This window comes from Belonocnema kinseyi, chromosome 4 (genome assembly GCF_010883055.1).
Source record: "Belonocnema kinseyi isolate 2016_QV_RU_SX_M_011 chromosome 4, B_treatae_v1, whole genome shotgun sequence".
In the NCBI taxonomy this organism is placed as follows: Eukaryota; Metazoa; Arthropoda; class Insecta; order Hymenoptera; family Cynipidae; genus Belonocnema; species Belonocnema kinseyi.
The window spans coordinates 26,363,930-26,377,225 of NC_046660.1; the positions used below are offsets into that span (position 1 = coordinate 26,363,930).

Here is a 13,296-nt window from a genome sequence, read left to right on the forward strand (position 1 = left end):
ATTGTGGTTCGTTGAAATAAATTTCTGTAACACATGAACTTTTTGGCTATTGTTAGAGGTAAAAATTGTTTGGGTTTTCTGTTAATTAAGTATAAATAACTAAATTCAATACACTTAGAGAATGAACATGAGAATAAAAAATTGTTATTTTCAACAAAATTGCTTAACCCACCTTTATTATCTTAGATATCTTTTATTAAAAAATTATTTTCTCTAAGGTATTTGCACCCTGTTATTCAGTAATGGATTTGTTTATTGACTAATAATTATGGATAATTTTATGTATAAACCTAATCAACAAATTCGATGTGGCATTTGCAGGTAATTTAAATAATTATTAAAATGATTAAAATTATGCCAAAAGATTAATTTTTATCACGATTACTCCGAAAACAGTTTTTTTTTACAGAAACTTTCGATATTTATTTTCTTACTTGAATTATAATATATATTTTAGTTATTATATTGTTTATTAAGACTAAACAGAATATTACCTTTCGAAACAATTATTAAAATGTGCCTACAAACTCAAGTTTACTACACCTATATAATAGGCTTTTGCTTGCATTCTCTTCCTCTTGCATAATTTATTCAGTCAGTCCAATCAGCAATATTTCTTCGCAGATTCTTATAAATTTTTTGCATTATGATACCGAGTTTGTTGATATTGTCCTCTTATAAAACGTCTTTGAATGTTCTCTTTTGTATCTCGAGTACTCACTTCTGAAAGCCCGGATTAAGAAAGCACAAGTGAAAAACTTTCGTGAACAGCTGTTCGATAAAAGGGTGCACAGTATCTTCCACAGAAATGTGGAGGATCAGTCAATGTCGTGTGAGCTAACGTTTGCTGTCCTTAAATCGCCTGGATTGAAGTCTGGTACGGAGGGTTTTATTTTGGCATTCCAAGAAAGTCGAAAGAAAGTCCAAGAAAGTCGAGAAAGGGAATTGCCGCATATAATGGAACTTTATATTCTCGACAATTGTTTCTGTTGCACAGTCAAGACCAGACATGGTTCTTCTTGACTTCGAGAAGCGAACCATGTTCGTTATCGAATTTTCAGCACCAGCTGACAAAAACATCATAGCCAAGGAGAATGAAAAGCATATTCCGTTAAACGAATCGACCTTATCATCGGCGCTCTTGGAGGTGCCAACCTTTCACTCTGTAATAGCCTGAAAAGCATCCATGTTCTCAGGGTGCACGAAACTTTTTCCGGATCGTCGTATTGATTCCGTTACAGACTGTAATTACCTACCTCACGGTCGTGAAACGCGGTGAGCACCCGCTCCCAGCGAAATCCTGCGGTTGTCCTTATGACAAATTTTTAATGTATATTTCACTCCTGCATACCAAACTTGGTCTGATGAGGCAATTCGTTAGAGCCTTATATACGAATTGCTAATGTTTTACGTATATAGGAAAAAAAATTTCAACTATTCCTGATGATAAATTGAAGTAAGGTGTATTTGATAGATCACACATTCGGACATTATTCAAGGTCACGCATTTATTCACGCCAATGATCGATAGTTAGAAGAAAGTTTGGAAAATTTTCAAAGATATAGCGAAGAATTTTCTAGGTAACAATAAAAGTCCCGACTACAATAAAATTGGAGATTACAGCGAAGAAAAAGGAGAAAGGTTTCTTCAATAAATGAAACTGATAAAACAACGACATAAGGGTAGACAAGAAGAAGTCATGATGACTGATTTTTGCTGCTTGCTTAAGAGAGAAACGAATCTAAAAGGGAAAAAAACGTAACCGAAGCCCTTTGAATAGAGGTTTTGAAAAAAAAATGTCACAGTATAGCAAGAAAAAAATAGACTGAAGAAAATTCGATAGGTTAATGAATGTTAATTGCAAGTTACATTTCATTGTAATAAAAGAGAAAATATGAATTGTGAACCCAAATTCAAAAATTTCGAGGCTAAACACATCTAAATGTTTTCTTTTTTAATTAAAGATTTTCTTTTTAAATTACAAAATTAGATTATTTTAAGAATCACGTGTAAGAATGTGGTGAGGTTCCAGGTTCAGCGCATCAAAAAAGTCATTTCCATGGATGTGAGGTATTCTTTAAAATTATATTCAACGGTTTTAAAGTTACGAATGAATTCTTACTTGATTAATTCATAAGATAGCTTTATCAGACTCAGGGACTCCAAAAATGCATTAACATGTAACAGGTTCAATTTTTCACAAGCAAAACGGGCCTTGTAATGATCTTACGGTATTTTTTGAGGCGAGGGCCAAAGATTAAAGAACCATTACGACCCAATTAATAAGGAGAATTTAAGAATTAGATTACATAATCTTCATGTGGCTCTAAAGAGAGAACGTAAATTTGCTCAAGATCTCAATTCGTGGAAATCTAATGGAAGAATGTTCAAAAGTTACCATTTTGGAATTTATGAAAGAAATGTTCGAAGATAGTGATATCGAAGTCCTAATATGCTATGTCAATTTGTGAGTGCCCCATGAAACCAGGAAAGCAACTCCTACTTTGCTTTCCTGGTTTCAGGCGAAAAATGAAGTATTTTTCAAGAGCGAAAAATAGTTCTAGCTCCTTACATACACAATGTGTATGTAAGGAGGGAAACAAAAACTAAAAATTAGACAGTGAAAGTCATGTGTCTTATACAAATGCAAAGATTTTAGATAGACACACTGCTATTTTAAAGAGAACGGACAAGAAACGTTTTCAGACATGTTGATAAATTAAGAGTAGCTTATGTGTCATAAATAATACAGTATTTTATTTCAAGTTATGGCTGAGTTGATTATATTGACTAAGATCCCAAAGAAGCAACAATCTTGCAACAATCAAACCCCAGGACGGTGTCGAGGAATTAAAGTTCAGCAAAGGGCCCTTAAAAGAATTGTTAACTGAATACGATTTTTCCAAACCAATGGTTAATGTATATAGAACAGATGGACCTCCTCATGAGAAACTCATCTAAGTAAAATGTGTAGTGGTAACAAATAAAGTCATAAAATTCGTCCGCTCAATGAAACATGGTGTTTCGTGCAATCTCGAGCTCGGAAAAGCTGATCACAGAAGATGACGGTATGGACAAAATCTTCCGGGGCCTCCTGCGGCCCCGCTTGACGACCTTGCATCTGAAAACCAGAAACTCTCTCATCAAGGCCACCGTGTGCAATAACAACAATAACAATAACAACAGATGCCATAACGATGAATAAAATCTCAGCGCAGTTGCCAGATTTAATAAATGACGGTGAAAAGCACTTATGGACAGACAACAAGAGCAAGTTGAAGGTTTACACTCTGGAAATAAAATAAAAAAGTCAATAGCGGATAATTCACGATCAAGAATCGACATGACTAAGCACTCACGTCTAACGACACTTGGAATCAGTCACATGTTGATATGTAACAGAACTGTTACCATAGAATAGAGCTCGGTACGGCCATGCACAAAAGCGTAGCAAGGCCGCATCAAAGATGAGCTGGAACCCTCCGACGGGTCCCGAAGTAATGGGTGATGGAACGTCTCATCGCTAGACTTGCTCATTTGCTCGCTGCGTGGTATAATACTCTCTCTCTCTCTCTATTGTTTTCGTGAGTGATCTCTGTGCCGCTTCAGGATCTGTGCCGCTTCCTTCTTTTATTGGGTCTCTACCAGTCTTTCGGATTTTCGTTTCCCGATTTCCCTTTTTCGGTCTTAGCTTTGTAATGAAAATGACAACCAGTACTTACCAGACCACGCAGACATACTAGAAGTTATTTTAAAAGGGAAAGGAAGGTCAGCCTCTAAACAATACTCTTCGTATCCAAACGTAGACTTTGACTAGAGCACACATAGAAGAAATTAAACATAACAACTAAAATTTCACTTGCCACAGCATTTTAATCATCATAACATTAAATCACGAACTTTCGACACAACCACATCACGTGTCATTAGTGACACAACAACAGGAAAATTCGTCGTAAAGTTCGTTTATAACAGAATACAATCCTAATAACCTAATTTCGCTCAGAAAATGTTTCAGGAGAATTGAAAATTGTAAAGGTATAAGTTAAATGTATCGAATATCAATGATAAATATTCTAAATAGACTGAAATTTATAGACGACGATAAAGTATTTTATGAAGAAGGGACTGTTTCATTCAGGGTGAAATTTAAAATGGTCTGTCACCTTTAATGATCAGTAGAATGCATAAGTTGCTAATGGTAATAAATCATGAGGACAGTCCCAAAATTTGATGCATAGCGGCCGGCGGTAAACTATCCGCGGTCGGTAACGAGACGATCGCCTGAGCAGATAGAGGAACGAATACTAAAAAACCTAGTTACAGATGATACGGATGTAGGATAGTCATGTTTTATCATATGAATGTGCTCATAATTCTAGCATGTTAAATAATAACAATTCAAAAATGCAAATATGTAAATGTAGAATAGCAAACGGAAAGTTTTTATCAAGCGCTCTTGACCCGTGAACTTGATAAGCACGAAGTAACAACATTCAGTTTCATTATTCATCGTCTGGGTTTTTACAACGTTTGCTAAACTATACTGATATTGTAGTATAAAGATTGAACAAGTCTTGGTGCAATTAATATTATTATTAAGAATGTGTCAATTTCAAAAGTTAAATACTTGCCAATTTTAAAACTTAGAAACGTACTCATTTAAAAATGTAGAAACATGCCGATTTCGAAAGTTCGAAGGCCACTTTTGGTTCTTATTTACTGTCCTATTTGTAGCAGGTAGTATAGTACTGTTTATTTCGATCTGCATATAACGAATCGCTTTGACAAAGTCGTGCCTTCTACCTCATTGTGCCCGGAGAAGCGGTCTGATTAAGCCGCGCACTTTAAGGATCAGTTTAAAATAGTTAAGGTGTTCGAGTCTTGTACTTAGTCCCTTAGATTTCGGTCTCCGTGAAGTAAGTCTATTCTCGAATAAAGTCCGCTATGTTCTACATTCGTAAAAACAAAACTTATAAGCGGATTCGGCAGCTAATATAGGACCGTGAATCTTTCTACATTGTGAACCGTAATCGTGCATCCTTTCACAAAATAAACTAAAATATCTCTGAGTAATTAAACCAAACATCCGGTGGAGTTATATTGCCGCTCTACGAGTAATACGGCGATCACATGGACCAGAAATCAGCTCTCTTGGCCTTTTAAACTTAAGGCAGATACATGTATGTTTGAATTAGATAGCATGTTTTGATGCAGTTGGCATAAAGCTAATAAGTGACCAACGTACTCACAAAAAAAAATTGGTCAGGTTGTACTAGTCTGACATAATCAGCACATTGGTCTCTCTCATTCTAACCATTTTCCATACTACCCTTGTCTTTAGCTCGGGAGGTGGGGACGTGACAAACTACTCTTAATTATGTCATTCTTTGTTTTTGTCTATTGTGCAAAATAGCTTGTCAGTTTAAGCAATTTTTTCTAATTGGGAAAAAAGTAAAGATAATCGATTTTGTTCTCAAGAGGTGTGGAATAATACTATGCAAAAAGATTGATTAACCAGAGTCTTAAAAGCTGTCTGAGTTGGTGCCTTTAAAGTTTCAAAGCTGAACAAAATCAGTTATTTATTTGCATTTTCAGAAATTTTATAAAATGAATATTGTTTGTTTATTCAATAATTTATATAAAGTGTCAGTATTTTGTCTACAGTTTCTTACAGTGGAAAAAAAGTGCGATGCAAGAAAGAAAACAGAGAAGGAAATTTATTCTCTCGTTAACCAGGTTTAATAAACTAGGAATTAAAAAGATAATAAAGGAAAACTAAATCTTCGTGAATGATTAGGAGATGTGCCACGAGTAGATGGACGCTTGGATTTAAAGAAGCAAACTTAACCGAGGAAATGAAGACGAAATACGGCGACAGGAGAAATCTGATGATTCCTGCAGACATGCAAAAGTTCTAACAGAAACTAGGGCAAGTACTTGTTAGATCAATCTTCTAAACCTAATGATGAGTAGTGTATCAAAGTTACAAGCACCACGTTATCGTACGGTCCTGCGGGCCCATGATTAGGAGTGGGGAACAACACCCTCAGTCCTTAATTACCGAAACCTGCCCCGAGGAGCTTAGTCTTGTGCTTACTACCAGTGGTAGTCGGTACCTTTTTCGCCACTCCGCAACCCCTTGGTTTACTGACGCCATGAACCCACCAGGACGCCACGCTATGCGAAAGGATCAACCACCAGTCTCATCAACGAGAACCACCACAATCTGCTTTGGAACCTTGGCTTCGCTGCCCGGGTTCGAACAACCACCGCTTCCCCAATCTCGGTTTCGCCGCCCGGCTCGGGCTTGAAAGCAGTCTGCTCTTTAGACAGTTGTCATCACTATAAGTTGGTTTAAGTGAACCACATTTATATTTAATTACCTTTATTGACTTCACCCAATTCTCGACGCTCCACAGCCTCCCCTATCCTTTAATTTGCGAGATCCCTCACAGTAGCAACCAGATTTGTATCCTTGACTCCTAGGTAATAAGCATCCTACGCTTGTTCCATTGAAGGATATTACGGAGAAGATTGGCAATGCTGCTTCAGCTATCATCTTCTGGAATATTTATGATTTCTTATATCTGAAAGAGCTGAATACAGCGTATTCCATCCTTTTTCAACTCAATGCCTCATATGCTTCTTTATTTATGTTTATCGGAGGCGACTTTAACTATAAATTAAGCCATGTTAGTTAATTAGACAAGAATATAATTTCTAACAATTTATTGTTATCTCACGAATTCTTGAGGTAACAGTTCAGTCAATTTAATGGAAAATATGGAACTAATTTTATTAAATGGAAAGTCGATAAGGAACTCACCGGGACAGTTTATATTTGTCAGCGGAGCCGAGAGAAGTGTGAACCATCTGGACTGGGTCTCTATAAACGGTATGGCTATACTAAAGGATTTTGAAGTATCATAGATTGTTTCCACGTCAGATCATCTCCCTATCATCCAATCTTGAACTGCCTTTAATAGTAAATCGTTCTCTCAGCAAAAAAGTACCCCAATGATCGCTAGAATAATGTTTAACAGATCGAAATATGAGGAATTTACTAAACGTAAGAAATAAAAAGACAAAGTAACGAAGATAGATTTGAGAATAAACGAAATTAATAGAAATTTGATCAAAGCCGTAAAAGGGGTGTCAGACAAGTCAGGAATAAAAAGGCTGTATAAGAATATTCGAAACAATGTTTACTGGGATTAGAGTTTGTCTGATCGGAAATGTCATGAGGTAAAGCGTAGTACGGGAAAAGGCTGATAACTTCGATAGAGGAAAATGATGCAATTCCGGAGTTTTGATCGGGCTTCAGGATAGGCAAGAACCTTTTTCACGACCTTTTTACGCTGCATTACGTCATTTCAATTCATCTCAGGCACGCAAGAATTTCGGTTTACACAACCTTTGACAATTTCAAATCTGCTTATCATTGCGTGTGGGATGTAAGGATGAGCAGATTTGAAATTGTCAAACGCTGTGTAAACCGAACTTCTTGGGTGCCTGAGATGAATTGGAATGACGCAATGCAACGTCTGAGTATAGAAATATAATAGAACATTTTTGTCAAAGCGGGTCCCCTATTATTAGAACTGCATTTATCCGTTTTTACCCCTCCCTATTAATTATCTCAGGAAATGCTTAAGTCTATCCAGGGTAAGCTTTTTAGAGAAAATTTAAACGGATATTTGAATTTATAATGATGTATCAAAATGCTTCTTTTCAGACTAATTTATATATTTCTCACTTAAGACATAGTGGAAGTGTGATCATTCAGGTCAAACCCATAGGGGACCCTGAGATTTTGCCAGCTAATGCGGTATAACGCTCAAAAATCTCTAGAACCTTTGACATTTACCCTCGAGCTTCGCCTAACTGACAGGTTTCTTCGAGCTCAGAAAAACTGCTCGTAAATTTCACAAAGAAGATTTTGAAACTTCAATGCGAAATCAGTCCGAGCTAAAAAGACCAAGGTGCCTCGTCAGAGGGGAGTAGTCAGCCATTTGCAGGTACACGAATGGACCTGAAAATGTTACCAGCGGGGACCACTCCTAGTCTCTCCCTGGCCAGAAAAGGACAAGGAGACACTTCACCCTAGTTTCGAAAGGCACTTGCATGCCTCTCTCCCAGTTGCTGGTCATTTGCACCGGTGTGCGTTCGAATAAGTTGATTCAAGAATCAACCATTTTCCCAGTCATTCAATGGACTCTTCCATTGACCCAAGTGGTAGTGGTCGAGGAACACTTTTTGGGTGGAGAAGCCCCAAGAGTACCCTCGTGAACCTCTTCCAGTATCTCACTGGTTGGATTTTCTGTATCAAGAGTACTCCTTATGGCAGAGTCATAACACACCTAGGCATCAGAAGGATGCCTCAAGTGTTTAATTGTTCATTGTACCGCCTAACCATCAGCACTGCAAGACGTAAGACATAGTATGTTTTGTGACCGATATGTGCACATGTATGTGTATATGTGTATGTATCAAGATTACAGTACAAAATGTAATTGTCGTGTGTAGCACGGTTACAATCTTTTGTGTACAGCAATTGCGGAACGAGTGGTTAAGGTAAGGGACGTTAAGGTAAGTACGATGCGATCGTTATGTCAGTAATTCTATGATAAATAGTAAACATAGGTGCGCCTACATGTTAGGGCTTATATCGGCTCAAATGACATCCACAGGTGCACCTGTCGGGTGCTATTTTATGTTTTTTAAAGTGCAGGTAAAGTCGGAAATAAAGTAATTAAAGTGATACATGAGAACTGCAGGTGCTTTGGTCAGTTAACCTTTATGTCTTCGATTTTTATAACGACAAGTACGCCTGTTCGTTACAGAAATCGTACACATTTGACGTGCAGTTAGTTAAATTGGTTTCTCTCAGTGATGGCTGTCATTCAGCTAGCTTTCTAGCTTTCTGGTGTTCTAACTTTCTAGCTTTCTCAAAAAGTAATATAAGTTTTAAATTATCTAAGGGCCGTTCAAAACACTAATTCAGCTCATTTTTAGCTTTCGCTTTTCAATAACCTAGCAGTCTTAGCAAGAAGTCAAACAATTTTATTTTCTATTCATTCAGGAATATATATCAAGAAAATATTACACAATTTATACATATAAGTTATAAATCTTGTCCGCAACTTAATGGGGCGAAATTTCAGGCGGAGGAACTATCGGGGTGTATTCAGCTCCCATAGGTCCTTTAGTTGGTGCATGAAAGAGCCAAAAGTGTACGTCACCCATCCCATACCATCCGCGTAAAAGACCGTGTTGATTTTCTGGTTTTTCATGGACATTTTCAGGTAAGAGGCTAACACTTTCCACCGCTCCAGTATGAGGATTTGTCTGTACCTTATAACCTCTCCCAAAATGAATGATAAACCATTGTGATGTAGTAGGTTCTAGGAAGCTTCTGGCATTAGCTTAAAAAGAAAATAAAGGTTTGTGAATTTAACCAACTAAAACTACATCTTAAAAATTAAAAACTAAGTTATTCTATAACAGGATGTATACTAAAATCCTGGGAAAAATTGTTGGACAATTTTCGGTTTCTCCAGATATCTTCAAGTGTTTTACAAGTATACTTGTTTATAGTACATTTAAATAGTTCATATTTTTTAACGTTTCACTCAGAACATTTATTTAGTATCACCTTTTTATCATAAATATTAATTATTTTTAACCTTTTTGCACACAGGATAGATACATTTTTTAACAAGTAGTTTGTTTCGTTCACGGAAAGGATTTATTTTCTACCAAAAAAGACTCTTTAATAACAAAATATTAATTTTCAACAAAATAGTTCGCAGTAGTTTACAAAATGAATTCCAAGTCAAAAAACGAAACAAATTTTCAACCAAAATTATGAATTTTACACTAAAATCACGAATTTTCAGCGGGAATATATGAATTTGAAACAAAAAAAAACTGATTTTTAACGAAAGAATTTAACGTTGAACGAAGTAGTTGTATTTTCAACCAAATAGTTTTATTTTCAATTAAGAAGACTCAACCTTATATAACAAAAAATCCGATTACTCTAAGGAACACCCCTTTTTAGCAAAAGGATATTGCTCTGAGTAAAAATTACGGGCAGGTGCGATGGAAAAATCATTGGAATATCAACATCATCCCCTAAAACATATTTCAAATCAGAAAAAGTTTACATGCCCAATTTCCAGTTAACCGGAAAAATCGGGGATTAGCCGATTATCCGAAACACCGGGAAATCTACACTGGTATTGTTTTGAAAATCGGAATTTTTTCAGATTTCTTATGACTGTTATTGAGAATTAGTTTATTTTCTTAAAAATTAATCCTTTTTGGTCGAAAATTAAACTTTTTTTCAAAGCATTCGCGTATTTGGACAGAAAGTTTGTCCTTTTCGAGTTAAGATTCATCTTTTGGTAGAAAATGCATGTCTTATGGTTGAAAATTAAATATTATTTTTTATTAGAAAATCGACTATTATATTTTGGTTGCAAAATTAATATACCTAGGTTAATAATTTAACCATATTATCGGAAATTTTTCTATTTCCGACAGAAAGTTAATTTTTTCAAATTGAAATACATAGTTTAATTTCTTATTCTATTATATGTCAACCAACATTTGAAATTACTCCTAAATAGTTGAAAAGTCAAACGAAAAAGACACGTTTTTAAAAAAATGTTAAATTTTTGACGTGCGTGAAGAAATTTTTAACCAAATGTTCTAATCTTTGAATACGAAGAATTTAATTTTAACCAAACAATACTATTCTAAATCTAAAAGATAATCAACAGTGGAATAAAATTTCTGAGAAAACAGATTAATTTTAATAAAATAATCGAATTTTTAAACAAAATTCCTCTTTAAGTGCAGCAGAGTTCATTTAATAGAACTTTTCAATCATATAAACCATAATTTTAGATTAAAATAATAAATGAAAATAATAATAATAAATGTGTGTAAAAAATATATTTACGTGTTAACAACGAATCAGCTAAAAGAACAATGCTTTTGTTCCAAGACAACTTGTTCTCCGAGTGTCGGAAAAAAAAATTGGAAACAATGATCCCAGCACGAAACAATAGAGCTAAAACGCTACCTATTCTACGTATAACGAAAATCCTGCCCCACATTTATTTACCATAAGGGTTAGGTGCTCGGACTCCGAAAAGTACTTTAGAAGGCCAGAAATATCCCACAACTGTGAAGTTTCCACGGGAGTCTCCTATATTAATAAGCTTCATGTAAAAATCATTGCTGGCAACAAATGCTGGACCTGGAACAATGTTTGTCGCAAAGTCGGCTTTCACAACTCTTCTTCGATTGTGAGGATCTAGCCACAACGAAATGTAGGTGTCTCCATGAAGGATACGCTCATCTGGTGGGCGGTGATCATCTAGGCCACCCCGTGGGTTAGATTCAGGCACTACGTTCGGCGTGAGCGGGCCGGGAGTTCTATTATTTCCCAATGCATTCAATTCTGTGGAAAGAAAACATAAATTTTTCTGGTTTCAAAAAGATTAAAAATCAATGACAAAATTATACATTTAGTAATTTCAAATTAAAAAACTTTAAATGAAATAATTTTAGAATTTATTGGGATTTATATTCTTTCTATAGATATGGGTCCTCATCAAACTTGTGATACACAATTTATTCTCAAATTACCGGGACTGATTTTTTTTAGCATGCTTAAGGCGATACAGTTTAGTCTCTGTATGGAATATTTACCCTGGTTTATTCAGTCACTTGTGTGGAGTGTACGTTTGCAATTTTTAAGATTTTTAAGTTTTTTTATGTTGAAAATTTATCAGTCACCATTTACGAGATTTTTCAAAGAAAATAAAGGAGAAACTCGATGTAATATAATCACAATGTTCTCATGAAACTTTTTAATGCGACTTGTGTCCCTTTTCCATAAATTTAATTTTCTATATTTTCATTGTTATTTTTTACGATTGAAACCAAAAATACGCATCGTTTCCTAAAGTGGATCGAAAAAAATTTGTAGATACAATTTAGGCGATAAATTTTATTCGTTGAAATGTTATTGTAGCTTGTGTCTTTTTTCAAAAAGTTAATTTTTTGCATGTTGAATGTATTCTTACAACAAAAGTTGATTAGAAAGTTGAAAATTTTCTTTAATCCATAATTTTGTATCAATTTCTGCTTTTGCTTGCCTTGTTTGTCTACAAATGTAATTCTTCTATTTTTGTTTTGTTTTGTACGAATAAAGCAAAAACTATGCGCCTTATCTAAAAGTGGATAATAACGGATTTGTAGAGTATATTACTTTGGTATATTTTTATCGAAAAATCTCATCAAGAAAAAATGTTCGCATTTTTAATTACTACGAATAACTGCACAGCGAATTTAGAAATTTTGAAAAAAAGTGGACTTCAACATTTTCAAAATGCGCTGACGTTTTCAATTTTTATCTCAAAAGGCTTGCTAATGACCATGACCTTCAGTTTTCGACACTGCAGAAGAGTGTGGCGTATTCCATTTATCATTTTGCCTGTGCGGTGGTGCTGATTTGTCGGATATATGACAAAAACTTTTTTAAAATTCCGCGCATCAGATTGATGCATAATTTTATTAGCCTAAACTTGCCCGTTCAATTTAGAAAAAATGAGACAAATGGACGTATAAGAGTAATTAGGGGCAGGAAAATATGGAAAATAAAGATAAATGTTTGTCGGCTATTATGAGAAAAATGAATGGAGGGAAATTGATGGTAAATGAAAGGGAGAAGAAGTAGCTGCTGTAAGAGAAAAATAAAGGACAGGAATTAGTTAAAGTGAGGTTGAATGAGGTAAGTAGAAGTATAAGATCAAATATGAGGGCGAATAGTAAAAGTCAGTGGAGACAAAGTAGTAAAACGATGGGAAGGGAAGCTTTGGTAAGGAAGAGAAGTGTTGAGAAAGCGAGAAGAGATTCAAGAAGGAAAAGGCAAAAGAATTGGGGAGAAATAAGGTAACAGGAGAGAATGCAAAGAAGAATTAGGAAGGGAAAGTAGGGGAATCAACAAGGAGTAAGGAAAATCATTAGGAGTGTGGGAGGATATTGAGGAAAGTGAAAAGAGGGCTGGTAGGGAATGCGGGTGAGTAGTAGCGGAAAATTTCTGGCTGTAGAAGGGAAGTAGGGGAAGGAGAGTGTCCGCTGGGGAAATAGATGATGATAACGTTCAAGAAGGATTGAGGAAGATAAGTGTGAGGTAGGTGATGGATAAGTAGGGGGAGTAGGGGAGAGTAGCGTGGGAAGTCGGAATGACTTAATTAATGTCATAATACGCTACG

At 35.4% G+C, this 13,296-nt stretch overlaps 1 protein-coding gene across 1 annotated transcript in view; it reads right to left on the reverse strand.

Moving 5' to 3' along the window:
* Nucleotides 1–9,135: 9,135 nt before the first annotated feature.
* LOC117170799 overlaps nt 9,136–13,296 on the reverse strand; it is a 13,169-nt gene continuing 9,008 nt past the window's right edge. The window contains exons 2-3 of the mRNA XM_033357837.1: nt 11,139–11,477; nt 9,136–9,429 (exon numbers count right to left, since the gene is read on the reverse strand). Coding sequence (XP_033213728.1) covers nt 9,149–9,429; nt 11,139–11,477 — 620 coding nt within the window. The 3' untranslated portion in view covers nt 9,136–9,148. The remainder of the gene's footprint in view (nt 9,430–11,138; nt 11,478–13,296) is intronic.